This window comes from Macrobrachium rosenbergii, chromosome 56 (genome assembly GCF_040412425.1).
Source record: "Macrobrachium rosenbergii isolate ZJJX-2024 chromosome 56, ASM4041242v1, whole genome shotgun sequence".
NCBI classification, from domain to species: domain Eukaryota; kingdom Metazoa; phylum Arthropoda; class Malacostraca; order Decapoda; family Palaemonidae; genus Macrobrachium; species Macrobrachium rosenbergii.
Window position 1 is genome coordinate 67,846,363 of NC_089796.1, and position 15,000 is coordinate 67,861,362.

General features: G+C 35.4%; 1 protein-coding gene across 1 annotated transcript in view; it reads right to left on the reverse strand.

Annotated features, from left to right (window-relative positions):
• LOC136836509 (irregular chiasm C-roughest protein-like) overlaps positions 1-15,000 on the reverse strand; it is a 147,307-nt gene that overhangs the window by 35,809 nt on the left and 96,498 nt on the right. Inside the window, exons 2-4 of the mRNA XM_067100888.1 lie at positions 10,110-10,389; positions 5,718-5,947; positions 1,995-2,183 (exon numbers count right to left, since the gene is read on the reverse strand). Of these exons, the coding sequence (XP_066956989.1) occupies positions 1,995-2,183; positions 5,718-5,947; positions 10,110-10,389 (699 nt within the window). The remainder of the gene's footprint in view (positions 1-1,994; positions 2,184-5,717; positions 5,948-10,109; positions 10,390-15,000) is intronic.

The window sequence follows — 15,000 nt, forward strand, 5'->3', positions numbered from 1 at the left end:
TGTTATAGTTAGTTAATTAGTTAAAAGAATTTTCAGGCATATCATGAATTCTCTACCCGATCTTTTACGATGACAGTCCAGTTAGTTAGTTAATTAGTTAATTTAATCACCCAGTCTTTTAGTTAGTGAATTAGTTAAAAGAGTTTTTAGCCACTTCGTAAATCCCCCTCCCGGTCTTTTACAATGACAGTCCAGTTAGTTAGTTAATTAGTTAATTAAATCACCCAGTCTTTTAGTTAGTTAATTAGTTACAAGAGTTTTCAGGTATTTCATGAATACCCCACCAAGTCTTTTACGATGACATCAAAGTCCAGTTAGTTAATTAAATCACCCAGTCTTTTTGTTAGTTAATTAGTTAAAGGAGTTTTTAGCCATTTCATAAATATCCCACCCAATCTTTTATGATGACATCAAAGTCCAGTTAGTTAATTAGTTAATTAAATCACCCAGTCTTTTAGTTAGTTAATTAGTTAAAATAGTTTTCACCCATTTCATAAATATCACACCCAATCTTCTATGATGACATCAGGCTCCAGTTAGTTAGCAGTTAGTTAATTAAATCACCCAGTTGGTTAATTAGTTAATTAAATCACCCAGTCTTTTTAGTTACTTTATTAGTTAAAAGTTTTTAGCCATTTCGTAAATCCCCACCCAATCTCTTACGATGACATCAAAGTCCAGTTAGTTAGTTAGTTAGCTAATTAGTTAATTAAATCACCCAGTCTTTTAGGTAGTGAACTAATTAAAAGTTTTCAGCCGTTTCATAAATATCCCACCCAATCTTTTATGATGACATCAAAGTCCAGTTAGTTAGTTAATTAAATCACCCAGTTGATTAATTAGTTAATTAAATCACCCAGTCTTTCTAGTTACTAGATTAGCTAAAAGAGTTTTCAGCCATTTCATAAGTATACCTTAGTTTTACCAAACCACTGAGCTGATTAACAGCTCTCCTAATTCCCCCACCCAATCTTTTATGATGATATCAAAGTCCAGTGAGTTAGTTAGTTAATTAAATCACCCAGCCTTTTAGTTAGTTAATTAGTTAAAAGTTTTCAACCACTTCATAAATATCCCACCCAGTCTTTTAGGATGACATGAAAGTCCAGTTAGTTAGATAATTAGTTAATAAATCACCCAGTTAGTTAATTAGTTAATTAGGTCACCCAGTTATTTAATTAGTTATTTAAATCGCCCAGTTAGTTAATTAGTTAATAAAATCACACAGTTAGTTAATTAGTTAATTAAATCACCCAGTCTTTTTAGTTACTTGATTAGTTAAAAGTTTTTAGCCATTTCGTAAATCCCCCACCCAATCTCTTACAATGACATCAAAGTCCAGTTAGTTATTTAGTTAATTAGTTAATTAAATCACCCAGTCTTTTAGGTAGTGAATTAATTAAAAGAGTTTTCAGCCGTTTCATAAATATCCCACCCAATCTTTTATGATGACATCAAAGTCCAGTTAGTTAGTTAATTAAATCACCCAGTTAATTAATTAGTTAATTAAATCGCCCAGTCTTTCTAGTTACTAGATTAGCTAAAAGAGTTTTTAGCCATTTCATAAATCCCCCACCCAATCTTTTATGGTGATATCAAAGTCCAGTTAGTTAGTTAGTTAGTTAATTAAATCACCCAGCCTTTTAGTTAGTTAATTAGTTAAAAGTTTTCAACCACTTCATAAATATCCCACCCAGTCTTTTATGATGACATCAAAGTCCAGTTAGTTAGTTACTTAGTTAATAAATCACACAGTTAGTTAATTAGTTAATTAAATCACCCAGTTATTTAATTAATTATTTAAATTGCCCAGTTAGTTAATTAGTTAATAAATCACCCAGTTAGTTAATTAGTTAATTAAATAACCCAGTCTTTTTGGTTACTTGATTAGTTAAAAGAATTTTTAGCCTTTTCGTAAATCCCCCACCCAATCTCTTACGATGACATCAAAGTCCAGTTATTTATTTAGGTAATTATTGAGTTAGTGAGATTACCTGCACGGTGTTAGGATGGTGAATGGCGGGATTCGAGGCCGAGCAGGTGAACACGGAGTTGTGATGCTGCCTCTTGGCCAGAAACTTGAAGGTCGACCGCGCGTTGCTCCTCTGGCCGTCCTGCATCAGCTCCGTCGTGTATCTGACGCCCTCCGTCACCACCCGTCCGGAGACGTCCAGCCATTGGATCTGGGGGACGGGGAAGCGCGGGGGTGGGGGCGTGGGAGGGAGGGAAGAAGGAGAAGAAGAAGAAGAAAAAGAAGAAGGCCATTAGCGTGAGTAGGATCCAGATAGGTCTAAATGCATTTATTATCTTATTAGTATTTTGGGGGGATCGTAGGAATTAGTAGGATCCTAATGCTTTTATTGTTTGATTATTATTTTTTATTTTTTTCGTATCGTAGGATTTTTGTAGGATCCAAATAGACTCTAAACGCTTTTATTGTTCGATTATATTTTTTTTTTTTGGATTGTAGGATGTAGTGGGATCCAGTTAGGATCCAAATGCTTTTATTGTCTCATTGTTATTTTTTTGGTTCGTAGGATTTAGTAAGATCCAGATAGGATCCAAATGCTTTTGTTATTTGATTGTAGCTTTCTCGGAGGGAGGGGATCGTAGTATTTAGTAGGATCCAAATAAGACCCAAATACTTTTATTATTTGATCATTATGTTTTTGCTTGGGATCGTAGGATTTAGTAGGATCCAAATATGGTCCAAATTCTTTTATTGTTTGATTATTTTTCTTTTTAGCGTCGGGTTTAGTAGGATCCAAATAGGTTCCAAATGCTGTTATTGCTTTATTATTAATATTTCTTTGGGATCGTTGGATTTAGCAAGGTCCAGATAGGATCCAAATTCTTTTATTGTCTTATTATTATTATTATTATTATTATTATTATTATTATTATTATTATTATTATTATTATGGATCGTAGGATTTAGTAGGATCCAAATAGGGTCCAAATGCTTTTACTGTTTTATTATTACTATATATATTTTTTTTTGATCGTAGGATTTAGTTCGAGCTTTCAATACTGGTTTTTCTTTTTTTACATTCGTTTACGGGTGCGTATAAAAACATTTATTCCATCGGTATGGAAAGAATATATACTTCATGTATTCTGCATATGTTCATGTCTCATGTACTGTTTAACAGTACATGACACATGAACATACGCAGAATACATCTAAAACATATTCTGTATCCTCTCTGAGAATATGCTTCTGGTAGAGACATGCAAAGCCACTGGCAAACAGACTGAAAATACATACAGCCTAAAATGAGATCTCTATTTCCTACCGTAATTCCGTCAGCCTTCAGTTAACTGAATTAAAATTCTAATTAACTGGCTAAACACAGGCCACAACATTTTTCTTTTCAACGAATCAAGGGTCACGGAAAGCTGTTTGGGTTTGGTCATTGCCACAAGTACTGTTGCTTTCATTCGGAAATTAATTAAAAAAAAAAAGGTCTTTGTAACCGCTAGGCATTAGCGTAAGGTATCTAAATTATATTAGTTTTCCAGTAAGAGCGGCAATTACTGATTTGTTATTTCTGGTGAAAACACATAAGGGAGCTTTTGTATCATTCATCTAATATGGCTTATTTTAAAACTGTTTGAACACATAATTCATTTCCGTGCTGTCGAAAGTTTATGGTAATTTTCAGACTTCCAAATTGAAATCTGTTTACAATCTGGTACATAGATAATTATTTTTCAGGTTTCCAAATTGAAGTTATTTATAATTTGGTACCAAGTTAATTATTTTTTAGGTTTCCAAATTGAAATCTGTTTATAATCTGGTACAAAGATAATTATTTTTCATGTTTCCAAATTGAAATCTGTTTATAATCTGGTACAAAGATAATTATTTTTCAGACTTCGAGATTGAAATCTGTTGATAATCTGGTACAAAGCTAATTATTTTTCAGGTTTCCAAATTGAAATCTGTTGATAATCTGGTACAGAGATAATTATTTTTCAGGTTTCCAAATTGAAATCTGTTTATAATCTGACACAAAGATAATTATTTTTCAGGTTTCCAAACTGAAATCTGTTTATGATCCGATACAAAGATAATTATTTTTTAGATTTCCAAATTGAAATGTGTTTATAATCCAGTACAAAGATAATTATTTTTCAGATTTCGCAAATTGAAATCTGTTGATAATCTGGTACAAAGATTATTATTTTTCAGGTTTCCAAATTGAAATTTGTTTATAATCTGGTACAAAGATTATTTTTCAGGTTTCTAATTTGAAATCTGTTTATAATAGTACAAAGATAATTACTTTTTAGGTTTCCAAATTGTAATCTGTTTATAATCTGTTATAAAGATAACTTACTCCTAAGAGATGAAAAATTAGACATTTAAAGTTATTTAAAGATAACCATTTAACGTTAATAATTAACTGTGTGAAGCCATTTAAAGGTAAATGCTTAGTACACAGCCATTTAAAGGTAACCACTTAATGTAGAATATTAAATTTCCAAACTGAAGTCTATTTGTGATCAGGTACAAAGATAACCTACACCTGTAAAACCAAAGCAAAAATAATTAGCTATTTAAAGCCATTTAAAGGTGAACATTTATTGTCAGTAATTAGCCATTTAAAGGTGAAAATTTTATGTTAATAATTAGCCATATAAAGGTGAATATTTAATGTTAATAATTAGCCATTTAAAAGTGAACATTTAATGTTAATGATTAGCCATTTAAAGGTGGACATTTAATATTAATAATTAGCCATTTAAAGGTGAAAATTTAATGTTAATAATTAGCCATTTCAAGGTGAACATTTACTGTTAATAATTAGCTGTTTAAAGGTAACCATTTAATGCTTAGTAAGTAGACATTTGAAAGTTACCTATTTAATGCTTAATAATTAGCATTTTGAGTCATTGAAAGGTAACCATATAATTTTTGATAATTAGCCATGTAAAGGTAACCATTGAATGCTTGTAATGATTAGCCATTTTAAGCCATTTAAAGACAACCATTTAATGCTTAATAATTAGCCATTTAAAGGTAGGCATTTAATGCATAATGAAAAGCCATTTGAATATAGCCATTTAATGCCCAATAATTAAGCATTTGCAACTAAAAATTTAAAGCAGTGGCAAAAAGAGAAACCATTTATTGCATATTAGAGAGCCATTTAAAGATAGCCATTTAATGCCTAACAGTTAGCCATTTATAGCCGACCATTTAAAGCAATCTGTGACAAGAAATGGAAACCATTGAATGCATTATAAAGAGCCATTTAAAGATATCCATGTAATGCCTAGTAATTAGCCATTTACAGCTGACCATATAAAGCAGTGTGTGACAGATAATGAAAACCATTTAACGCATAATAAAGAGCCATTTAAAGATAGCCGTTTAATACCTAATAGTTAGCCATTTACAGCCGACCATTTAAAGCAGTGTGTGACAAAAAAATTTAAACTATTGAATGCATTAAAAAGAGCCATTTAAAGTTAGCTGTTTAATACCTAATAATTAGCCATTTACAGCTGACCATTTAAAGCAATCTGTGACAGATAATGAAAACCGTTTAACGTAAAATAAAGAGCCATTTAAAGATAGCCATTTAATACCTAATAATTAGCCATTTACAGCTAGGCATTTAATACCTAATAATTAGCCATTTACAGCTAACAGTTTAAAGCAACCTGTGGCAACAAGGGCAAAGATATCTCAAAGGGCATCATCTCACCTCCGCCGCGGGCTTCCCTCCCCTCGAGATGCACTCTAGATAGACGTCGACTCCGGCGGTCGTGGTGACCAAGGGCCCGCTGGTGATGATCGGCGGTTCCGGGGGCACGTAGACGGTCAGTTTGGCGGTCTGCGACCTTACCCCGGGGATGTCCCTCCAGCCGGTCACTTGGCACTGGAAGTAGGCCTCGTCCTCCAGCGTCACTGGGCTGATGCGAAGGCTGAAGTCTCCTGAGGGAGGCACAGAAGAAGGATGTTGATTGTCTAGTCACATTAGTCTCCTGAGGGAGGTGCAGAAGAAGGAGGGTGATTGTCTTGTCACATTAGTCTACTGAGGGAGGCGCCGAAGAAGGAGGAGGATTGTCAAGTCACTTACGTATTTAGTTCGTTCATCATTTGAAATTATAAATCCATTCATTATTATTATTATTATTATTATTATTATTATTATTATTATTATTATTATTATTATTATTATTATTATTATTATTATTTTACGTAAGTTATTGACCTTCTACATTCATGCTGCTCAAGTTGTACATTTATGAGAACCGACGTAAAAATGCATATCTGGAAAATTTTTCCATGGAAAGTACGTACAGCAACCCTTAGGTACATAGGTACACTTAACTAAATACTAGTGTGCACATATGTACATAGAATGAAAGCAATTTCATATATAACAGCGTACCGTTGTCGACAATCCTTCAAATAAACTACAAGAAATTAAAATATAGCCAAATATAATTGGTTATTAAATACAGGGATTGTAACAGTAACTTGGAGTACAGATAATAATAATAATAATAATAATAATAATAATAATAATAATAATAATAATAATAATAATAGATTCACAATTTCATGAAACAATCTGAGTAATAAAAATCACAATTATATAGTAAAAATATATTACTATGTAAAAGAGAACAAAGACTTTCGAACACCTGAACGGTGTTCTCATGAAATTTACCGTTCGGGTGTTTCTCAAACTTTAATTCTCTTTACTATATATTTACTATATAATTGTGGATTTCTAAACTCAAATAATAATAATAATAATAATAATAATATTAATAATAATAATAATAATAATAATATGTAATGTTTTATTTTATTTATTTTTCTTGTCTAACAAAGATAGTCTAAGGTTAGTGAATTCCATGTTTAAATCTACCGTCGTCCAACCCGGGCTAACTTCCTCACCAGTTATCCGAATAGAAGTACTTAGTACGAACTTACTTCATTCTGAGCTTCTAGACGGTACGTAAACTTCCCAGGGTTGAGACCTTCCGTCTCGACCCCCATATGTACTATGACTAGCCCTTTTTCGAAAATGCCAATGAAAATAATGTGAGAGACCACCCCCTGAAGACATATGAAAGACTAATAAAATCATTTCCACACCTCCCGAAACAGTAAATCCTCCCCCCACCCACCCGTAATGTGATCATGGAATTCCCGTTATTGTACTTCCGGGGGCGGAAAATTGATTGTTATGGCCATTTGACAGCGCAAGGATACGTTATGGCATCACCCAGGTATAAACCATTACGCGGGATTCATTGGTGGTGGTGGAGGGTTTGGGGGGGGGGGGTGGTATTTCTCGAACGGAATTTGAGGCTGGTTTTATGGCCTGTTTATTCTCATTGGCCCTTTGGCGTGGACTTTTATTCCTTCGTTTTTGTTTGCCCCAATTGACTCCGGACGAGGTCGACTGTACAGTAGGTCTTGCTGCTTTGAGTGTGTGTGTGTGTGTGTGTATGTATATATATATATATATATATATATATATATATATATATATATATATATATATATATATATGTGTGAATGATGTGTGTGTGTGTGTGTGTGTGTGTGTGTATGTGTACTGTATATAGATTTAAGGTCTTTTGTTAATTTGCCTCCTATATCCCGCTATATATTTAGAGTAGGACTTAGGGGTGATTTGTTTTGAGCAGAGAGAGAGAGAATATATATATATATATATATATATATATATATATATATATATATATATATATATATACTATATATATATATATATGTATATATATGTATATTGTATAATATAGTTAGATAGATAGACAGACAGAATAGATAGGTCTTTCGGTAATCTTGTCTCAATATCCCTCTATTTATTTAGGGTGGTGTTAAGGGGTTCATTTGTTTTGGGCATACAAGAGAGAGAGAGAGAGAGAGAGAGAGAGAGGGAGAGAGACTAACGTTTTGGTGAATGTCTTCGTTTCCAATCCATATACAGACGAAACTGCCGCACACAGCCCGGGTCTCCTAATCCCGTCCCCCCACCCCGCCCCCGACCCCTCTAGCGGTATGGCGATGTATGGTGGTATGAGTTCTCTCTACGACCTAGACCTATGGAACATGTTATTTTGGAATAATGAAGCATTCTTGTAGCATGACGTGAGGCATCTCTCGTGTATGCAATCAGAATCTCTCCTGTGTATCGAGAGACGTGTTTTGTTATCTGCATATAATAGCCTGATGGATAAATATCTAATGTTAGGAAGACGTGAGCCCCTGAAATTTGTACATCCTTATCTTGGAAGGAGCAAAGTATAGGCCTATAATTGACAAGTATTACGTTATTTGTTTTTATAGTAATAACGACAGTAATTATAATACTTATAAGAGTATTACTATGAAGAAACAGATTTAGTGTTGGAGACCTTACTATCTTAAATTTAAGTGCTTGTAGCCAGATGTTTGTTTCTGTTTAATTGAATTATTGTGTATTTTCATGATTATGCATAGTGCCCCTTGCTTAATTATGAACATCATACTGATTTCAAAGGTAATTTCTCTAACGCTGCTTGTCTATAAAAGTGAATAGCAATTATGTTATAGGTAATATGAATGCGTGTTAGGCGTATGGTTCTGCACCTTTTTCTCTAAAGCTTTTTAAACTTTTGGCGGGGGATGGAGGAAGGAGTTGTAGGTCAGGAGTCATTCATTCTAAGCCATCATTTCATGAAAACCGCATGAATTCATATCGATATATGATCATAAATGTATACACTTGGATAGATGCATTTACAAAATACAGATAGATTAACAAGCTTAAGGACACAGAATAACGTGATAGTGAGGGATGGGTGAAGGGTGGGGGCTTGCATCGTCTTTGGTTACATGACTGATGCCACTGACTGTTTCCCATCATGCACTTTCCTTTCTAGGGATTTTGTGACCTAGTAGATGTCATAGGAGGCCTGCACTACTCAATCACTCCGAATGTGTGTATGTATTTGTTTGTGCCTGAATAGAGTCTTTAAAAGCATTCACGTCGTCAAAACTTAAGAACTCGTCCCAAGAACGAGACTGAAAGATGATGTTTTTAACGAAATGTTTGTAGGCCTTTGTGTTATGTTGATAACAGATCAGTATCGAATTTTGAGAAATATATAGTAAGCCTGTTTGATGGGTTACTGATATTCTATGTGTTATATTTTTTTTTCCTTCTGTCTTTGTTAACTTCACTCATAGTGGACTGTAGTTAGGCTGTAGTGTCTCCACTCTGAAGAGAGAGAATGACGCTCCGCTATTGTATGTGGTTTCGAAAACAATTGTTCTCCAATTTGCGTTTTTTCCATTTGTGTTATATTGTTTTCCTAAAACTGTCATAAATGGGAGAATATGAATGGATAACTAGAACGGTAGTGAAGATATATAGAAAAGACGAAACAGATGACGAACACCATTGAAGATGATCTGGCGGTATTTGTGCTGAGTAAAGCAAACTTGTTGGCTCAACGAAACTTGGGGACATATATCACAATTGTTTGTGAGCGCTGTTAGGACGACGTAAACAAATCGTAGAACAGACGCTTGTACAGAATATCCGATTTGAAGCAGAAGTGTTTTGTGTTTCGTTGAGGAAAGCAACACTTCCTGGCATAACTTTCCATGTTTTCATCAGGTGACGTAGGCTTCGATGCTACACTTAGACCTATGCCCACTTTTTGCGAGGTGTTTTATGATTTTAGTGTGAAGTGCAGCCTACTTTCAAATATATCAGAATGATTTTATCGAGGTAACATTTATAGATTCATGAAATCTTGGAAAAATCACGCTTAGGTCAGCATGATTTCCAGCTGGATGGAAACACGAGTAATCGAACGTGTCTGAAAATTTTCATTTAGATCAACATGTTGATCCAAACGCCACTGGAGTCGAACGTGTGTGCGATTAACAAAATCATTAGTACTAGTACTACTTAGGACTTACTCTAGGCTTTATTATTATTATTATTATTATTATTATTATTATTATTATTATTATTATTATTATTATTTAATATACACGGGATTATACATTATTCTTAGATGATGAAAGTGATGATAATGGTAATAGTGAAAAAAAAAACCCTCACCTTCTTCGTCTGAGCCGATCATGTGATACCTCTTGAAGGCGTACAACTCCCGCTCGTTGCCTAGGCCGAAGTCGTCCTTCGTCCACTGCAGTTCGCCGACTTTATTGATGACCCTGCAGGGCAGAACGACTGTGGTGCCGATGACCGCAGTCTGAGGCGACGGCTGGTTGGCGAATCGCTGCTCGAGGGCCGTCGCCGTCAGCGCTGCCGGCAGGAGCCAAGTGGCTACGACCCACCACCACCGCCACCGGTGGCGACGCCAGCCAAGGCCGCTCTTCATCTGGTGGAGGAAAATGAGGTTTATTTGTATTGCTGTTGTTACGAAGAGGCTGACGAGGTGATGGTATTAACATTGTTATTGTTGCTGATTTTACAATCTCTTTCACACGAACAATCTCTCTCTCTCTCTCTCTCTCTCTCTCTCTCTCTCTCTCTCTCTCTCTCTCTCTCTCTCTCTCTATATATATATATATATATATATATATATATATATATATATAAACACTTTATCTATACATACATACATATATACACGTATAAAGATTTAATATTTGATGGCGTGATAAAAAAATCACGAAATATCTAGTAAGCTCTCTCTATAAATGTCACCTGACCTACCACATATAAGATCATATAGAACAACACGAAAGATGACAAAATAATTCTGAAAGTTATTAAATTTTACTTTTTACGAAAATAAAAAAATGAAGAGCTTTCTTACATGAGACTCTCAAAAACCCAAGAAATAAAAACTGACTCAATCTAAAAAAATTTCATTCTTTTCAAAAAAAAAATCCGTGTGGTGGTAGTGCCGTTAGTACACCTCACGCGGCACACTGTAGGCATTACTTAAGGTACTTTGCAGCGTCCCTTCGGCCCGTAGCTACAACCCAATTCATTCCTTTTACTGTACCTCCCTTCATACGCTCTTTCTTCCATCTTACTTTCCACCCTCTCCTAACATTTTTTTCATTGTGCAACTGCGAGGCATTCCACCTATTACACCTTTAAGACCTTTTTGCTCTCAATTTCCTTTTCATCGCTGAATGACCTCGTCATAGGTCCCAGCGCTTGTCCTTTGGCCAAAATTCAATATTCTGTTTCAGCGCTGAATGACCCCATGGGTCTAAGCGCCTGACCTTTGGCCTAAATTTTGTATTCTGTTTCAGCGCTGAATGACCCCATGGGTCCAAGCGCTTGGCCTTTGGCCAAAATTCAGTATTCTGTTTCAGCGCTGAATGACCCCATGGGTCCAAGCGCTTGGCCTTTGGCCAAAATTCAGTATTCTGTTTCAGCGCTGAATGACCCCATGGGTCTAAGCGCCTGACCTTTGGCCTAAATTTTATATTCCATTCCATTCTGTACAAGAAGAAAGTGAATAAAGAGGTGATCGTAACAAAAGGGTTCTTAGGTTCACCTCTGCGGCATATGCTTCAAGTTATTGACTTTGTAAATATATTATGAATTCCCGTAAGGTGGGCCATATTCTTGAAATATTTATGGGCGCCGGCATGACTCTACACAAGTCAGTGGGAAGTGAATCGTATTGGGTACATCATTGGCATCAATCGTTGGGTAGCTTCCACTTACAAGTATAAATCGCTGCTAGAATGGAAAGCTCGTGTATATATATATATATATATATATATATATATATATATATATATATATATATATATATATATATATATACATATATATACATATATATACATATACATATACATACATATGTATGTAATATATATGTATAATAGTTTGAATTGATTTCTTATGTTCTCTTGGCATTTTATCCATATTTGACTTTGTTTAATTACGTTATTTTGCTTGTTCTTTATTTATTCCAAAAGTGTTATTTTCGAACGTTCGTGACAATCTGACATTTCCTGTACACATTACGTTACGCTTCGGACATCAGAACTTTTTGTGTACCACAGGTGGGATTTTGACGTTACAAAATAATACACCCGTGAATACGTGGCATTGAATATTCAACAGGCTTTCTGAAGATTTTACTTCGTTTAACTCGTATTTTTTATTTATTATATACGGAAGTGAACCCTAGATAAATAATTCTGATAGCAATATTTTGTACAACATTTGATGGCGATATGATGTATACCCTTTGGTAGAAATACTTGTACACCATCTGATACCAGCAATATGTTGTACAGCTTCTGATAGCAATACTTCATACAATTTGTGATGGCAATATGTTGTACACCCTTTGTTAGCAATGCTTGTACACCATCTGATACGAGCAATATGTTGTACAGCTTCTGATAGCAATATTTTATACAACTTGTGATGGCAATATGTTGTACACCTTTTGTTAGCAATACTTGTACACCATCTGATACCAGCAATATGTTGTACAGCTTCTGATAGCGATATTTTATACACTTCCAGATAGCAATATTTCGTATAAAAATGAACGTGAAAATTCCTTTCGGCGATTATCAGCGGTTTTCCTCAAGATTTCTGTTCCCTTAAATTAATCAACCTAAGTTCATTTTAAAAGAGCGAAAAGATATCGAAGAGAAATGAGAACAGAGTTCGTGTCTGAATTCTAGACATAATTTCGCCAGAATTCAAATACAGCAGTTGGACGCATAAATTTCTGTAATCGTGATGTTCGTCGAGAATGGATACGAATGTGGAAAAGGTGAGGAGGAATGCGGCAAGAAATACTGGGGAAAATTGATGAAATAATCACAATATACGATGATAATTCACAATGCTTAGCCGCAGTTTGAGTGTATAATCACAATGATCAAACGGCGAGTGATGTAGGGAATCCACATACTCCGCGTTACTGCCACAATTGCGACGCTTTTGTAAGGGTAGTGACATATCAACTCATTTTCGGAATTACTACAATTCAGGTATAGTGTCTTGTACGGTGGTTCTCAACTCGTGATACGTCACGGACCACCAGCCCCATTAAATAAAAAAAAATTATTATGGAACATTCGGATTCTCACGGATGCCCTGTGGTTTCCTTGAAGAAGGGAGGATGAAGCCCGTGTTTTTCTGTATATTCAACGAAGGCCGTTGTCGATTTATACTCATAACTTCTGCTATTTGCAATCTGCGGAACCGGGCTTCTCTTTGCACGACCTCTATGATTCTTAGTAACTCTTCTAATGTCGGCTTTCGGTCGTGGTTATCTACGTAGTGTTGAAATATTGCCCCTTGCTTGCCGTAAGCTTGCAATCGTTTACGTACAGTGGTGGCGGCGCGACCTATGTATTAATTACTGAGGGGCTTGACAAGTCCCTTCGGTACATTTAAATTTTTATACTATGGTGGTCGACTCCCACATATCTCTTTACAGGGGTGGGTTGGGGGGTTGCTATTTCGCATTACGAGGGTGGTGACTAGGTTTGGGGCGGCAGTGGACACGTCAGGAGACCCTCTCGTCATGGTTCGTGGGTGTCGTCCCGCTGTCAGTCATTCTCCTCATGGCCTTGACCTCATCCTTGGACTGGCTGTGATATGCGGCTTTGTAATACATTATGATGTCTCTAGGTGAGGTAGGCGTCGTCACTGGTGTCATAGCGTACACATCCCAACTTTGTTTTTGTATGTAACCTTATGTGTGTTTGTAAGTATATACACGAGTATATATATATATATATATATATATATATATATATATATATATATATATATATATATATATATAATAACTTTATCACATACACAATTGTTCTGGCATTATTTTGCAGTGCTAAAAAGGACCTCATTCCTGACTGGATGGTATCTAATGGAGTTTTTTTATTCCAAAAAGTTGCAGCTTTCTTGGACAAACAGTCCACATTATCAAATATCCGTACAATGAGCAAACGCATAGTCCGGCTGTATTTATATCTATGCTGGGTACTTTTAATCCTTATAATCCTTAAACTCTTCCTGTGTGACCTCCACCCTCTCTTGACCTTGGTCTTTCTCTGATCCCTAGTTTCAGATGTCCGTTTTCCGTGCGTTCTCTTGCGTTTTTCTTCGTTTCCTTGCTACTGTGGGGTATATGATTTTCTAGATATGCTGTCTTCAGCCGTTCCAGTGTTCCCTGCCATCGTGTTGTTGGCGCAAGTTATGAAGGCGTTCTCTACAACCAGTCTAGATGTTTTGTTGGTGTTCCTGTACAGAAAACTCATATTTCCCAGTCTATTCTGTGATCATTTTCCTAACATTGTTTGGCAACTGCCGACGTCTGATTATAATGCCTTATGTTCTGCAAGTGTTGTTTGCTTCGCTCTTTACATGATTTGCCAGTTTCGCCATAGTACCCTTCTTCACAGTCTAGACACGCTGCCATATAAACCCCCTCTAATCTCTTCCCCTCTACTGACTTTTTGTTTCTAACTATTTTATTCTAATGGTGTTTTGTAGCTGCCTATCAATTTGAAATTATTTAGCTTCCTGTTGATGGGTGCAATAGAGTTGTTGTCCGGAACTGTGTAATTATTTTCTTTCCTACCAAATGTTCCTTTTCAATCCTTTCCTCTCTCCCAAAAATAGTTTTCCTTGCTTTGATATGTGCCTCCCACCAATACTTAGGGTAGCCTAATCTCCTAAAACTCTCCCTCAGGTAATCCAACTCTTCGTCTAAAAAATTCAGGACTGCAAATCCTATAAGCCTGATGGCCAACCCTGTCATTAATCTATTTTTATTTCTTTCCTAGTGGGAGAACCTATTTTTGGTGTGTCTTCTTCCTATATACCTTGTTAAATTCTCCCCTACCCTCTTGACAAGGACATCCAAGAGGAATTTCTCCTTCCTTCTCTTCTTCTAATGAACATGATGTGTTCATTTAGTTTATTATGTTTCTAAAACTTGTAGATCTTACCTTTCTCCCTTGTAAATGATCAAGATGTCATCCACGTA